The sequence below is a fragment of the Cololabis saira genome, chromosome 23 (genome assembly GCF_033807715.1).
Source record: "Cololabis saira isolate AMF1-May2022 chromosome 23, fColSai1.1, whole genome shotgun sequence".
Lineage (NCBI taxonomy): Eukaryota > Metazoa > Chordata > Actinopteri > Beloniformes > Belonidae > Cololabis > Cololabis saira.
In genome coordinates this window covers 30,611,629-30,629,328 of record NC_084609.1, presented here as the reverse complement: position 1 = coordinate 30,629,328, position 17,700 = coordinate 30,611,629, and the positions used below count along the sequence as shown (strand labels likewise).

General features: G+C 43.4%; 1 protein-coding gene across 1 annotated transcript in view; it reads left to right on the top strand.

Moving 5' to 3' along the window:
* The first annotated feature begins 516 nt into the window (after positions 1–516).
* The window catches only part of large1 (LARGE xylosyl- and glucuronyltransferase 1), a 72,656-nt gene continuing 55,472 nt past the window's right edge, over positions 517–17,700 (top strand). The window contains exons 1-2 of the mRNA XM_061714738.1: positions 517–845; positions 13,005–13,191. Of these exons, the coding sequence (XP_061570722.1) occupies positions 13,086–13,191 (106 nt within the window). The 5' untranslated portion in view covers positions 517–845; positions 13,005–13,085. The remainder of the gene's footprint in view (positions 846–13,004; positions 13,192–17,700) is intronic.

Sequence of the window (17,700 nt, the reverse complement as noted above, 5' to 3'; positions counted from 1 at the left end):
GAAATGACATAAGGGATGGAAAGGGGGGATGACAGTTTAACAGGGGGGATGATTTGGAACGTTTTTATTTCAGGGGCGGATGCCATCCCCCTCACCCCCCCCCCCCCCCCCCCCCAACTCCAGTACTGATCACACCTAAGCAGCCCGTTGATCCTGGTAAATAATTATTTCTTCATCGTCGTATTGTAACTTTATTTCTGTATTGTTCTAAGTTATGATGTAAAATAACATCTATGATTGTTTCTTATGTCAGCTTTATTCTCTGAGCGGGTTTCTTTAAGCTCTGTGGTGGAGCAGCCAGGCCAGACCTGCATCTGTCTGGAAGCAGGAATCTCAGACGCTTTAATCCTTCAGATCCGCTCCCTCTCTTCCTTGCTCCCGGTTCCGTATCCCGCCCTCTGATTGGTCGCTGGCCACTGGGCAGGATGAGTCCGGCGCTGTGATTGGTCGCCGGCCGCTCGTCGGGATGAGTCCGGCGCTGTGATTGGTCGCTGACCGCCCGTCAGGAAGAAAGAGGTGTTGTGTTGAGGCCGACCGCTCAGACGCTCCAGCAGGACGCGGACGACACGGGAGCCGGGGCCGGGAACGCTGTCCCTGGGTCGGAGTCTTCACCCCCGCCTGTCCGCGGAGCCCCGCCGGCTCTCCGCGGTCCCTCAGCTCCGGCCAGCCGACCGTCTGGGGCGGCGGTGCCGGGGCGGATGAACACCACCGGACCGCTCTGGATACATGGAACTACTTTGCAGTCCTGACGGACCTAACGGGACCGAACCGGAACCACAACCAGACCAGCGGCTCTGACTGCTGATTTATTCAGAGCAACTGTGTGATCCTCCTGTCTGCAGCAGGTGACTGCTCACACACACACAAACAGAGAGATACACACACACACACACACACACACAGACATATATATATATATATATATATATATATATATATATATATATATATATATATATATATATATATATATATATATATATATATATACATACATACATACATACATACACACACACAGAGATACACACACACACATACACATACATACATATATATACACACACACACACACACACACACACATACACATACATACATATACACACATATACCCATACACACACGTATATACACATATTCACACACACACACACACACACACACATACACATACATACATATACACACACACACACACACACATATACACGTGTACACACATATACACACACAGACACATACATACACACACACACACACACACACACACACACAGCATTAGCTTCCAAGACTTGCTGTTGAATCTCAATATAATACTAGTATTAATAAGTTGCAGAACTACAGTCATATAATTCATGCAACAGCTGAAAAAACTGTTTTAATAACACTAACCCAAATCAATATCGGAATAGAATCGGATCGAATCAAAGCGTGATAATCGATTCTGAATCTTAAGAATCGGAATCAAATCGATTCTTGACATTTGGATCCCCAGCCCTAGTTTTCTCATATAACTTTTTAGAATATGTTTATGTGAAACATGTATTTTGATCAAAGTTGGCTGCGAGGGCCAGTGAGTAATGTGGGTGGGCCAGTGAATAATGTGGGTGGGCCGGGGCCGGGGACGCGAGATGTTGCATCGTGATCCCAGGGAGGACGCCACCAATCAGACTGCAGCAGCGGCGATGGCGAACAGCTGACCAGCTAAAAACTCTCGGGAGGCTGAGGGTTCAGCGCTGGTCTGGAGCCTCGGTTCTTCTCATGGCTGTTGTTCAGCTTTGTCCCGTTTCTGTTTTCCCTCTGTTTTCTCCTCTTCCTACTACTCGTACTGTCATTTAGCAGACGCTTTTATCCAAAGCGACTTACATCTGAGAGAACAACACAAGCACAAAATCACATAGGAGGCTCCAGCTGGATCATACTGGTCAGACTGGTGGTAGTCCGGTTGGACACAGGTGCTGCCATGCCAGTGCTAGAATATATATATCTTTTTTTTTTTTTTTAAATGCCGTGCCGTCTTCGCATCGCCTTCGCATGGGGTGTCTTGATGATTTGCAATTACAGGCTGTTTTTAAACTAGTTTAGTTTAGTTTTAGTTTAGTTTAGTTTTTTAAACTGTAAAAAGTGGGGGGGGACAAAAACATGATTTTGAAAAGTGGGGGGGGGCATGTTCCCCCTGTCCCCAGTGGAAATTGCGCCCTTGGTGGCACTCACGGCGTTTAGCGCAGCAACGACGTGCTGCCACTCACTCGCTTTATTTTATACTATTTATATACTCTTTCTACTTTTACTGTCACCACCAAATACTGTCGTTTTCCTGTCCTCCACCTCATCCACAACATCTAGATCTCAGATCTCAGTGAAATTCAGTGGCATGGTGGCTGGACCCGTCTCATTCATTCTGACGCCAAACAGGCTGCAGGAAGCCACTGCGCATGCTCAGCAGGCTCATTCATATGCAAATACTACTTTGCATTACGCTTTTAAGGTAAAAAGTGGGCGTGTAGAGGGCGGGATATGAGGCGGATTCAGCTGCGCAGCCTTCCAGCTGAACTGTGATTTATAAAGCAAACATTGTGTGCAAGTGTGCGTGCACGCGGTTTTATGGATCCGGATTTTTTTTTGCGCCCGGCATTTTCGGCTTTTGGGTGTACGTGCACTTTTAGTATGACTCCTACGCAGTCCATTTTAAATTAGGCCCCTGAGTCTTTAGCTTGCTCTTAAAAGTAGGTTCAGACCCTGCAGATCAGACAGAGTTTGGAAGGTCCTTCCACCATCGGGGACCAATGCAGGAGAAGAGTCTAGTTACTGATTTCACACCACGTGGTGGTGGAAGCACCAGGGGCCTCGTATAGAAAGAGTGCATGGATTTCAACGTGAATCCGTGCGTGGAATTCTTGCGTACACAAAACAAAATTCAGATGTACAAAACTGTGCGTACGCCCAAATCCACGCAGGTTTCTTTGAACATCACAATCAATGTGGATTTGAGTGCACCTGCGGGAGCACAACTCTCCGCCCTGTCTCCTCCCTCAAGTAGATATATTTGAATATGAGGATAAATATCCATTAAAAAACGCTCATCTTAACAAGGAACTTGCAAAAACAAGTAAAACAAATAAAAAAAACATCGGCTGTGAGCTGGAGACAGTCCTGTCCAAAGTTGAGGCCTGGAAAAAATAATTTATTTGGAGGCATTTCTTCTGATTTCAGCTGCACTGCATTATGGGTATTGTTGTTCTTTGCTTTGTGTTGCATTCCGTGAAGAGTTGTGGTTTTATTATGATCGTAAGGGATTGTGAATGTTTATGGGCAGCATTAGTGCATCATTACACTCCTTTTCCTGTTTGTATTTTAAGAACCGACACCACAAAAAACGGCTCCTCGTTCCGCTTTACTGTCACACGTATTATATACTGACGGATTAAGACCAATGTACACGTTTATTGAGTCTTACACATTTTGGATGTCCGCCATCACCTCTCTTATAAGTATAACAATGTGAACAACATAAATTCATATTTAAATCATGAAGCAACACGATCTGATTCCTCCGCTGCAGAAATAAAGACAAGTTGTTCCAACGGGATTATCGAGGTGCAAACGTGAGAAATAAAGAGCAAAGTTGCATCCGCAGGAGGAGAGACCGGTCTAGATCCCGGCCTCCATCACCGGAGAAACACTTTCTGGATCCTGCAGCACCTGCAGCCGACTCTCATATTAATTCCGATTTTTAGGAATTAATATGAGAATCGATTTAGAATCGGAAAATCCCTTTTATTTTATTTTTTCAACACGGGCCTACTATAAACGGTGTCTGAACGGTTTGCAGTGAGAAAGATTACTCAGCAACGTGCTTGTAGTGCTGGTAATTACCGTCACAGACTTCAGAAATGAAGATAGAATTGATGCTTATGGATGAATATTTCCTGCCAGTGGGTGGCTGTTAGTCTTGATCATTTTGACCGGGCCTCTACTGTAACAGACCGATGTGGATGAAAGGCCACCGTCATTGATTCTAAGAGACATAGAAATACCTGTTGCCATGGTGACTGCTATGTTTTTGATGTTCTTTCAGACCTCAGGAGAGTAATATGGTGAGACTGCGATCAGTAGCCTTCAATTTATACTTGAGAGGAGATGAAGGTTTTCCCTCGTGATAAAAGCAACGTTGGAAATGATGAAAGCACAGATGAGAGCTTCTGCACATGCTCAGTTCACCCGGACTCGGTCGGCACGGAGGTTTCAGTGTGTGGATGATGACGAGTGTGTCCCTGGATGCGTGTGTGTGTTTATCTTCAGTAATGAGTGTGGAGGGCGGCTCTCGGGGGGACGTCGGCTGGAACAGCAAACAAGCCTGTTGTACCTACTGCTCCGCTGATTTACTCGGTCAGAGCCACCAGCGTATGGGTGGAGGAGCTGCTCTCCACCTCCATCACTGATGAAACTGTCACGGACAGTCAGGGTCATTATTCATCTAACAAAAATGAAGCCGAAAATAAAAAGGGGTCAATGCTAAGTACCCCCATGATCTCTGTGGAACCCTCAGTAGATGTTTCCTTCAGCAGGAACTCTTAGTAGATGTTTCCGGTTTGACTTCATCAGTGTCTCATAGTTCTCATGTGACTGAGAAGAACATGAAGGTGAAAAGCAGCATTTGTGAGTCTTCATTGTACACCTGAGCTGATGACGTCAGGTGTACAATGGCACTTTTCCACCAGCACCTACTCGGCTCTACTCATCTCAATTCGGCCTGGTTTCTTTTCCATAACAATTCAGCACCTGGAGCAGAAAGGGTTGGAGCGAAGCTGCTGTGACGTATTTGATTGTGTGATCCAAACGAAGAAGACAACAACACTAAAGATGTAGAACCTGGAGGAGATGATAGATGTGCTGCTGGATCTGTGACTTGTGTTCGATAACAAGTTAAAAAATGAGAGAGAGAGAAGCTTCAAGAAGCTTTTTAGTTTGTCTCGGCGCTGCTGAAAAGTCAGCTGGAGCCGTGAGCAGCTATGAAGAGACAGAGCTCCTGATAGATCTGGTCGTTCCTTATCGCCCGTCTAGATCCCTTTTTAATTCTCTCCTCAGCACCAGGTTTATGAACATCTGCACCTCAGAGTTGGATCATGAAACAGACTTTTGCTGCCATTGGTTGAATAAAATGAACCAGAATCCGTCAGAGTCTCTTTCTCTGATTTCCTCCTCCTGACTCAGACGTCTGACTCCAACCCCCCGACCAATCAGTGGCCTGTAGAGTGATGATGTCAGATACAGCCGACTCAGCCACTTAGAATCTTGACAGCGTAGTTACAGAAAAAGTATCTACTCAGCACGTTAGACCCCTAAAGCGCCAAGGCGAGTCGAGTCGAGCGGACTGAGTAGGTGCTAGTGGAAAAGTGCCATAAATAGTTGTATAAACACTCGTGCCCAGGTGCTATACACCTGTGGCCACGGAAGTGATTGGTTCGGGTTAGCTGACCTTTATCAGCCGTGATATTCAGTCCTCCTGGACTCCGTCCCCTGAACAACTGGCCCCCATCGTCTCCTAAACCATGTCCTAGAAACCAAACGGCTCCACAAGCATGAACCACGGAGGCTGTGATCAGCAACTACATCCCAGGTGGGGAAGTGCATCATCTCCTCCATCTGGCCCGTGGTGACTCCTCATCAACCCACCAGTGGGAGGTGTTGCAGTCATAACTTATCGTGAACTGGTGTGTTTACCTATTGATGGGAAGAAAGAACTTTTACCCCCAAAGAGATGAAGCGGAGAAACGATCCCCTCGAAGATAAATGCTTCAGTAATGCACTGTTGTTTCCCCTGCGAGCCTCCACCTCAGAGCTGATTCTGATTAATAGCTTCATCTGTGCAGTAGATCCTCCTCCACAGCCACCCCCACCAAAACAGCAGTTCCTCACAGAGCCGTGTGTGAATGTCCATGGAAACGGGCCTCACAGAACCCTGGCTGGACTTTTGTCTCGGGAAGGAAAAGGGGCCGGGTTCACGTGGAAGAAGTCGTCTACCAGGTCACATCTCTGCTCTGTAAAGCTTGATTTATGGTTCTGCATTAAACCAACGCAGAGCCTACACCGTTGCCGTGACGCCGTCGTGAATCTTTCGGACTTCTCTTCCACTCCATTTCGCCGCGGTGCAGTACCCCCTGGGTTAAACAGATCCAGGGCAGCAAACAGAAGCCCTATGAAATCGTTTTTATTTTTTCACACATTCTGTTTTAAACTTTTCCATTTTCGGTCTATTTTGGTTATTTATTTTTGAGAATTTGGTTTTTACCATTTTATGCAAATGCAACCCCAAGACAGTATATAAAGTAATGAAATATAGACAATTTATGCAATTATAGCTGAAAACTTTAATGTTTTCATACCTTTAAACATATTTAAAGGCAAAAACATGGCACTAGTTATTCTCATGTCCAACAAAACATTCCTTCTTTGGGCATAAACAAAAAAATATCAAAAGTTGTAATGTAATGATGAAAAAAAATAATAAAAAAATCTATCTTTAGACATATGAATCGATTTTTAGTAATTAATATGAGAATCGATTTAGAATCGGAAAATCGATCTTTTCAACATCGGTCTACGAGGGTTTACTGTATACCGTATTTTCTGGACTATAAGCTGCACCTTTGTATAAGCCGCATGGTTCAAAACCTATGAAAAAAGTAGCGGCTTATAGTCCAGAAAATACGGTACATCCTTTTTTTTTTATCATTCCAGCCAGCGGCCAACACAAAAACTTTGAGGAGTAAAGTTTTTCACCACTTTGTGACGTTTCCTTGTCCCATCACTTGAAAGGTGTCCTGACATTGAAGATACCAGGCGAGAGTTTCAGGTGGTGTTCTGTCTCCTGTTTTTCTGCAAATGGGTCTTAAGGTGGACGCTGGTACAAAACCGTTGTCACGTCTTTGGTTTTCAGAATTCACCAACATTCTCCTCGTGGACAGGTCAGAGCGACTCAGCCCGGTATCGTAGCGTCGTCTTGTCTTTTGTAACGCCTACAGAACGCAGGGAAACCTGGGGACCGTAGGATCTCATGTGTTGCTCTAAAGCCTCAGGGTACTTCGTGACAGATGTGGTAGTGAGCTGTGATACCACCGCGGAAAAACTGACATTCGACCCTGACCCAAACCAGATATGAACAATCTGCTGATGGTTCTATCGTGCGGGATGGGAACCCGAACCCAAGCTGCTGTAGAGCATTGGAGCTCTTGGCCTTCGGAGAAACGAGGCGTCTTCATGTGTCAGGTTTAAACCATGTGATTACAGCATCAGGAAAAGCTCCGTGGTTCTTCTCCTCACTAAGCTGATCCGTATAAGAGCAGCTGCTGCCTCTCCCTCTACACCTTGTTCCTGACGATTTGTGTGAACTCGCCTCTAAACGCCTTTATATGCCTCATGTAACTCTCCCGCCTATAGTACACACGCACACACTCTACAGGCTGCTTCTATCCTAACTGGCATCACATACAGTACTTCATCTGAGGCCGCGTCGTCAGCAGATGAGTTGCATTCTGGGAAAGGTAGGCACTCATTTGGCAAAGACTATCTTTGTTTCTACATTAAACCTGTTGGGACTCCCTGCACTGTAATCTGACATGTACCACACCAGAGCACTGCTTTAAAGTGGGCCGCTACAAACGGACCGGATGCTTAACATTACTTGGGCAGGGAACATCAGCACGCCACTCGAGTCTCCAGCTGTGACCAACATCCTCCGGCAGCCGCCACCAGGGATGCGACTTCAACACCCTGGTACCCCCTAAAACTCACAACATGCCTGCCTGACCTGGAGATGTGCAAACAATCACGTGTGATTCCTTCTACTGAGGCCAGCACAGAGGGAACGTCACATCCACAGCCTGCTCTCAGCTTTAGGGGGGTGCTGGAGGGGATGGCAGGTCGTCCCTCGCGGCTCGACTGTGGGGTAATAGAAGACCGTAATGTCCACAGCTCAATAGTACACGGCTGCACGGGGCCGCGGGGAAACGCGCGGGGAGCCTGATGGAAAGGTTCTAGGAGGAGGCGGGGGCTGTGGCGCTGCGGGGGTGAGAGAAAAGAACAAAAAAAACAGATAAAGCATTAAAACCACGATGAAAACACCTCAGGCCCCAGGAGCAACTGATCGGGACAACCCTAATCCTCAGGCCTGCTGTAGACGTTCATCTCCTGGCCACAGAACCAGGAGGCGTGTCGTTGGACATGTCCACCACATGTCCTTATCCCTATCAAGGGTCTGTTACCAGAAGATGAAGGAAACAGACGAGCCTCAAGACAGCGGAAACTAAGATACTGCTCCTGACTTTGTGGAGGAACGATGACGCATCTTCAGACCATTTCATGTCCACAGCAAAGCTGAAAATGTCCTCAATGACACAGATATTAACTTTGACATTTTCTTATCTTTTCGGAGTTGCAGGAAACAAAAACATCGAACCACTGAACAAAAGTCGTGGTATGAACAGAGAGATTATTTTATTTTACTCCCGTTCAAAATTGATGACCAATATCATTTAGTATTTTACCAAAGCCAAAGTCCAGTGTGAACAAATGTCTCCTTTCAGTCATAAAGACTTTGATTTGAAGGTATTTTGAAGGTAGGATTTTGGTGCAGACACCACCAGAGCAGTCAGCAGGAAGATGATGGTTGTCATGGGCAGGTGTTTCCCAGAAAGTGCTCAGGGCAATGCAGAAGATCGCCTTTCCCAACGCGTTTACCTAGTTGGTGACTGTCAATGGTCAGCTGAGCAGCTGCAACCACTCAGGGACCAAGATGGTTGTCGTGAGTGTGGGCTCAGATTCAGCTTCATCGCAGTCTTCCAGGTCTTCAAACCTCAACTCTGCAGCCACAACAGGAAGCCCCACCTCTTGTTTGTGTGAGGTCAGAGCCACTCATGTCCAGCTCTGCTAACCCCCGCGTCGCACCTCATGTGGTGCAGTTCTCATGTTGCAGGTATTCACTTAACTGACACTTTATTGATCCAGAAGTTAAATCCTCTGCAGCAATAGCTGTTCTTATTCAAGTTTGGGGAGCCGGGGCGTGCACGCACAGCTACGTAAAGTAATGGTAGCAATCATGCTTCATTTACAAAAGGCTGGTTTCCCTCGAGTGATTCAAGCAAACGGCCTTTTTTATTAGTTCCAAAACTACTTTTTCTTTCTCATACTAATTCCGATACCTGGGTTCTGGAAACTGATACCAATTTGGACAAAAACCGTGTAGAAGAAATGACCAACAACATGCTTTCCACTCTTCAATTTACCCATTGTCATAATTCGATCGCATATCAATTTTAGACTTGAGAACAATGAAATTCCTTTTTTTGTTTGTTTCAAATGGATTTTTGTATACGACTGAATGATTGACTAGTGAAAACATATGTTCAATTTATGAAACAGTTAATTTTTTTTAATGGTGGTGCTTCACCAAGAACAAATCAGTGCAATTTGCTATAAAATGCAGTAAATTAAATATATGCAGTATGCACATTGAATGAGACAGGTAGCTTATAGTCAAGGACCTTCTGTAAACACTTAAATATAACAAAATACTTTCAACTGTTTCAAGTACATTCCAGAACATGGAAACACATTAGAAAACAGAGCACTTGTCTGTAACTTCAGAGGCCTGAGCAGAGATTTAACAAATAGATTTTTTTTTTCAGAAGAACACCTGCCTGTTGCTTCAGATGCCTGAACAGAGATAAAGCAAAGAGCAATATTTCACTCAGTTGTCTGTTTCCTTTCATCCTCAAAAAGTCCTCCAGTTAAGAGTCACAGCTCGTCATTGACGAATTGTAGTGGCAAAAATCTAATGCATTTTCCTTGTTTCTTTACTTGCCACATGGAAAGGCTTAAGCAGTGTGTCAGACTCCCAGCTGTCCTTTAAATAAATCCAAAGAGCGTTGTGATTTCCTGATGCTTAGAATTTATTGTAAAAATAACAAACTGTAAATAAAGATGAAATTAGAGTCCTTGGGCCCGATTTACTAAGATCCTAAATAAAGAGTACTAAATTGCGTGTGCACTGAAAAAGTTTGCGCGTGCTGTTGTTGTGTGTTTTGCAAGTGATCAACTAAGATTGCGTGCGCAATTGATAACAGGTGCAAACCTCAGTATTTAAATGAGGTGTTGCGCGTCTTACGGTTTGCGGCGCAAACTTTGCGCCATGGAGAGTCTGGATGGAAAGCAGGATATAGTCGCAAGCGCAAAATGAAATTTGACGAGTTGGGTTAGAGATATTAGTGGAAGAGGCAAATTGCTGTGCCGTATTCAGCACCCCTGCCGTGAAAAGCACCCCCTTGTATATTCAATGATAAGTAGACCAAGAAAAAAAACAACACACTGACACTTCAATATATTTATATATACACACTCACACAAACACATACTTAGGAGTTTATATTATATATATTTACAAATATTATGGAAGACAACACAGTAAGCAGGCTATTAATTAATGACATCAATAACCATTTACCCGATTTTTGTTATCTGTGACTGTGATTGTGGGAAAGTATGACTATTGTGGAATCCATGAGCGCATTTAAACATGAATCATTAACACAAAACTGGACGCTAAACAGAACATGACACGGAATGAGAATATCATTTTTGTCAGACGAGGGGGTGCTTTTCATGGCAGGGGTGCTGAATACGGCACAACACCGGGGTATGACAACTGCAGAACATATAGGCGCACAATAAGAAACACTTTTTTCTCCATGAAAACACGTGATCTATTTATTATCACAAATAAAAAAAATGAATGTGCCTCCTGTGGCAACCTTTTGCTGAATAATACTCGATTTAACATTCAAATAAAATATTTCTCCTTTTGCATGTGGAGATTAGCACCTTCCTTTCGAACGTATTAAATACAGACGCAATCACAATCCACGCAATTACTTTCAGGCTTGGTAAATCTCATTGCGCCTGGTAAATGGAGATATTTGCATCTTCCCCTCCCAGTATTTAGCGATTTCTGGCGGGTACGCCCCATATTGATTATTCATCAGGGCAAAAGTACTAAATGAATAGCGTGTGCTATTTTGCGCATTTGAGAGGCGCAGCCCTCTTTGCACGCTGTTAGTAGATCAGCTGGCACTTTGGTTTGCGGGTGATGTCAAGTTTGCACACGTTTTTACACACGCAAACCTTTAGTAAATCAGGCCCCTTGAGTCTTAGCAGTAGTTGTCAGAGGGTTCCATTCCCCTGCTGATCCTGCGGTCAATGACGGTTTCCTGCTGTACCTGCCTTTCCCATCATACGTCACCACCACCAACTTAAAGACTAGCGCCGTCCTCCACCTTAGGAAGGAGGAAGGCGCACACTTCATATTTTGTTAGTAAACAACAAAAATAGTAAATAAACTTAAATGCGGCTCCTACATTCATCTTTAACGTGTGTTGGGTAACAACTTAGCTTGTGTTATGACGACGGCCGCACTTCGCTGTAACACTCAATGCACGTTGATTGGTGCGCCATCCGTGTGAAACGTTCCGAGGGGAAAAAACTCATGCGATTAAAATGCGCTATTTTTTCTAGCCCGCTATTTTTTCTGTAATTAATTAATCGAAATGAACGCGCTAAAGTCCCAGCCTTAGTTTATACATTTTGTGGCACCAGTGCTGATAAGCTTTGTTTTGATCCAATGATGCAGTCAGTGAAAATAAATATATTTCCATGTTGGAGAGAATGGACTTTTTTTTTTATTACTTAATTCATTGCAAAAATGTACCAGATCGGGAAAAAGTATCGGAATTGTATCGGGAGCCAAAAAAAGTGATAGGATCGGGAAAAATCGGGATCGGCAGATACTCAAACTCAAGTGATCGGGATCGGATCAGGAGTTAAAAAATCCTGATGGGGACAACCCTAATCCTCAGCCCTGCTGTAGACGTTCATCTCCTGGCCACAGAACCAGGAGGCGGGACGTTGGACGTGTCCACCACATGTCCTTATCCCTATCAAGGATCTGTTACCAGAAGATGAAGGAAACAGACGAGCCTCAACGACGGCGGAAACCATGGAGACCAAACTGGAGACCTGACTTTGTGGAGGAACGATGACGCATCTTCAGACCGTTTCATGTCCACAGCAAAGCTGAAAATGTCCTGAATGACACGGATATTAACTTTGACATTTTCTTATCTTATCGGAGTCGCAGGAAACAAAAACATCGAACCACTGAACAAAAGTCGTGGTATGAACGGAGAGATTATTTTATTTTACTCACGTTCAAAATTGATGACCAATATCATTTAGTATTTTACAATAGTGGTCCCCAACCTTTTCTGTACCAGACCGGTTTAATGTCAATATTTTCACAGCTCAATTTAAAGGTGTAGCTGAAACTAAATGAAATGACAAGATCAGCATTTAAAAGGTGGTATTTTCTCTATAGTAATAATAATAGTAATAATAATGAATAATAATAATGAATAATGAAACATAATTTTCAAAAAAATAAAATAAAATAACGGAAATTGTAAATTACCTTTTTAATATGAGTATTTCTATAAATGTGTTTTTATTTTTTTATGTCTCATTAACGTTATTTAAAGCCAAGCTTTTATTTTATTTGTTATATATTAAGGAGACCGATATTTAGTGCTTTTATTTTGAAGGCGTCTCGCTGAGACCTCGTAAACATCCGGCGCTTCGGACTTTAACGGTAAAAGTTTAACGGCAGTAGAAAGTTTGTCTGAAAGACTAAACGAGTGTCGGGAATGCTAAAGTGGAGCCTAACTGACACAAAAAGCACCTGCTGATAAGGATTTGTTTTCTTTGCGAATGTTATGCCGTATTTATGTACATATTGAGTTTGGTTGCCATGGTTATTCTCCTGCTGGTCCTCTACCGACCACCGGGGTCTGGATCTAGGAGCGTCTTCCCTCCAGCCCAGCAACAGCAGATGCCGTTTTCCTGTCTTTTCTCTGCAGGATGTAACACATCTGCTTGTGTCTCCTCTCCCTCAGAGCCATGAATGGGCCTGGACCCCAGCTGCTGCCCACCTAGAGGTCACTTCACCTCGGTTTACATCTACTTCGCTCCAGAGGATGCTGGGAATGTGTCGGGGTCGCAGGAAGTTCCTGGCGGCCTCGCTTGCCTTGCTCTTCATCCCAGCGCTCACCTGGCTTTACCTGTCAGTCGGTAGTTTTCAAGGTAAGAACGACACAATCACTCACCTGGGTTCAGCGCTCAGCTGGTTTCAGCGTTCGGCTGGGGATCCATTCAAATGTCACGAATCGATTTGATTCTGATTCTTAAGATTCAGAATCCATTATCAGGATTTGATCTGTATCTGTCGTGACGTCTGCACAGAAATAAAAGTAAGAGTGAGAATCTTTTTGGACCCATTTCCACATCATCCACAGTGGTTGTGTAACGTCAGTCTTTCATGAGAGCCGGTGCGTGATTGGACCTGCAGCTGCACACGGCTGTGAGGATCCACACATCCTCCACCAGCAGCAGCTGGCCGGGAGGAGAAACAAATGACTCCATCATCCTCCCGATCTCCTGGAAGTGAAGTTGTGACTCGCTGAGGCCTGTCTGGGGTTGATTACTTCTGCAGAGCGGATAGTCCAGCAGCTCTGAGCGTCTGACTGACTGTAACTGTTCACATTGAAATTCTGCAGCAGCATTGTCATTAATTCTGATTAAGTCCACTGGTTGGGTGCAGTGAGGAGCTGTGGAGTCTGAGTCAGCCGTGTGCAGCGTTGTTGCTGGAGCCTTCCTGCACCGGTCTTCAGCCACGAGGCTTCACCTGCAAACAAGTCTTCTCTTCACCAACACACCTTCCCCCAAGGGCTTCACCCGCGTCCATGTGGCCTCAGCCGTCACCTGAGGTCATGTTAATGCCTTTTCTTCAGCGTCAGGGCTGGGATAAAGCTGCTGTTTGACCCATTCATACTTCATTTACTCTCTACAGTAGCTTCGTCCCGTTGGGGGGCGGAGCATCGTGTTAGCGTTGGGGTTAACCTGGACAGGACGGTGTGTCCACCACAATCAGTTTGACATCCCAAGCCTGAGGTGCTACTTCACAAACTGTTTTTTTTTTTTTTTAATAATTTTGATCAACTTAAAGGGAACCTGTTATGGCATCTAATACCTATTTTAAACAGGCATTGAATGTCTTAAAAACAAGCTTTTTAGTCAGGGGGCAAACCCTAAGATTGATAACTTTGCTCACGCTTCTGGGTAAAGTTTGACAACCTTATTTTTTTGTTAGAAGGAACCCCTAGGAGGAATAATAGGGGTGTTGTCATTTTGGATTTTTTTGCTGGTGACCACTGGAGGCGCTGTAACATTCAAATACTCAATTCATGCATATGGTCACATTAATGGTCAAAATTTATAGTTTATATGCAAAATCTTCAATGTTCAAGATTTTATATTTAGGGAAATGGATAAAACATCAATTGAAAAAAAAGAAAGAAATATGACTTTTTTTAATAGACGTTTTTAACACACATAATAACCATCTTTTTTTTGCAGTGAAACACATTTTCTATTAAAGGTCAAAAACGTCTATTAAAAAAATGATATTTTGTATCCAATATTGGCTAAAATATTACAATATGATTCATAAAGGCTTTTTAAGTATTGTTTTATCTATTTCCTTAGATATACAATGTTTTAATCTTGACAATTATGTATACAAATTGTACAGGTTGACCAAAACTGACCATATGCCTGAATTGAGAACTTGAATATTCTAGCGCCTCTAGTGGTCACCAGCTAAAAAATTCAAGATGACAACACCCCTAAAATCCCTTCTATAGATTTGTTCTAACAAAAAAAATAGGTTGTCAAACTTTACCCAGACATGTGAGCAAAAGTCTTAACGGAGGCTCTTTTATAAAGTTGCCCCTTGACTATTTGATTGAAATTGAAATTCAGCCTCTAAACCATGTCTTTATCATCCCAGTCTCTATCCTCATTATCTATGCAGGATTCTGAGTGGGCTAGCCCCGCCCACTGATAATGAGGCTCTGTGCTGATTGGCTGCCTGAATGACGCAATACACCGCTACGAAAAAATGGCGGAAGCTCCGGCCGGCGGAGTTAGGGAGGCTGAGGGGAGACCACTTTAAATATGTTAAAGCAAGAGAAAACATATTTTTTCATAATAGGTCCCCTTTATGGGGAATGTCAGAACTTTAACAATGAAAACAAAAGGTTTAACCTATGAAACTGCTTTTGATTTGTTGTTTATAGTTTCTTTAGAGGCTGAGCAGCGAAGAGAAAAGTAGCTTTAGCTTTCCCAGAAATCCCTCAAGCTTAAGAAGGATTTTCTTCACAGGAAGCCTTCAGTTGTAATGGATTAACACAAATAAAGCCCTCAGGGTTCTTATTGGAACCAGAAATGCTTCAGTACTCCCAAACTTAAAACAGCAACTGTGTATCTTATTTTAAAACTGACGTATTTCATGTTCAAGCGTGATGAGAGATGTCCCATCTTCATGAGTGAAGGTTGTGTTTCTCCATGCCGACTAAGCTCATCAATGTCTTACCACGTCCTTGCGAAAATGACCAGGGATTGAAGACAAATCATTGTCTTCTGTGTAATTGGGACATTCGTGTTTGTGGCCTGTTAATGGCTTAACAGATTGCAACAGCATAATGATGACCACTATGACACAAAAACTCACTGAACTACTAAAAGCAACTTCATTGACTACAGTCCAGCTCTGAATTCAGTCTCATCTTTGTTTCACCATCAGAAATTAGATTCCAGTGGAAATCTAGATTCATGGAATCACAAGACTCTGAGACAAATCCAATTAATGTCTCTTATTGGCAACCAAGATGAACCACCTTGGCCCTTAACCCTAAACCCCGTGTGTTTGTCTCACAGGTAAGTCGCTTTGGATAAAAGCGTCTCCATGACAGTAGTAGTAGGAGGGGCGTACAAATGCCGAACCACCGAAGGTCATCTTGAGGAAAAAACATACAATCTTTTCTACATTCTGAATGGATAATGCCAGATGTGACATGGATTTGTGACTGTCCATCGATTCCATGGAGGTGTCAGTCGTCCAGGTCCATCATCAATAGGGGTGTAACGATACACTAATCTCACGATACAGTACGAAACACGATATTGAGGTCACGATAACGATAACGATACAATATTATAGCAGTATTTTTTAACAACCTTGAATGAGGAACATATGATTGGAAAAAAATGTTCCAGTTTGTAATGCTTTATAACTGTTTAAGTTCTAAAGAGAAAGCCAGGCCAACCATTTTCCACAAACTGAACTAAAAGTAAATGTCAGGTTTGCATTATGCATCTTCAGTTTCATACAGGTCACAAACTGAATAGTTTCTCTCATGTATGATTTGACTTTTTTCTTTTCCAGAAATTTAACAACTAAAATTAAATAAATAAAAGTAAATAAATACATACAATTTTACATCATAACAAAGATTGATTCCTGCTCACCTTATAAGTGTAAGAGGAGATTTATTTTTGTTAAGAAGGTTATTTTTGTAATTCAGGGTTCATTATTTTATAAATATATTCTTTATATTCTGATGTAAATCAGGGACTATAATGACACTAGTCAGTTTATCTGTAGTGATTAGTCTGTTTTAGATTGGGCGGAGTGATACGCCACAGTACGGCACTAGGTACTGTGTTGATGTTCTAAAATCCTACACTGTTGAGGGACATTAAAGTACACTGGAACTCAGCAGAAGTTGTCCCGTGTTTATCCTACTCACCACCCCAAAAAGGTTTAATTTAATAAGGTAAGGCTTAACTCTACACCAGCCTTACATCAGTAAAAGTTCAGAGCTCAAAACGGGACCGCAAAACGGTACTAGTTTCTTCTGAGCGGAGGAAGATTTTGGTCCGCGGGTCGAGGCGCGGTCGGCACAAATACGCTGCGCGTTACTAGTCAACACAATATATTAATATTAATAACCCAATATCGCGATACAGTTTGTCACCTGCACGACATGTATCGTGACGTTTTTGTATTGCAAAATTTCGTGGCACGATATATTGTTACACCCCTACTCATCAATCCTGCCAACACTTCCAGTTCAGTAACTGTTCCTTATGGGGGCGCTAGAACAAACTGAAGAAGCCACCAATACGAACAAACTCAAACCTAACTAATTGTTAACATGGAAGAAGATAATTGGGATGGCTGGCCAGGTTGGATAACACAACTGGGCACGCTGGTGTCCAAGGACGGAGCACAAAACTGGAAGTAGCTGAGAAAACCACAGCAAGCCAATGCCGTTCATTTCAGTTCACTTTAATGCTTTTTTCATCACCGAAGGACAACTTCATGACCAAATATCTCAAACGGGAGTTTGTATCTTCTATCCGGGAGAGTGACTGGTATCCAGATACCAGGTTTCTGGCATTAATGGCGTTAGCCAGTATGTCAGCTCTCCTGTAGAGGCATGTCAACGTCAGTCAGACGCTGCTACGCAGTCCTATGACATGATGGATTGGTATTATAGTGTGATGTAGCAGCTGACAGGCAGAATACAACATTCAAGGTCTTTGACCCATCGGGTCTTATCATCATCGCATGGAGACTCTGCTTGAGACCATCCGGATAATCCAGACGCCGTCGACGCTGACGTGAAGCAGCTGACACGTTCCATCTGCCCTGAAACAACCGGCCTACAAGCTATGGAGTAAAGCTGC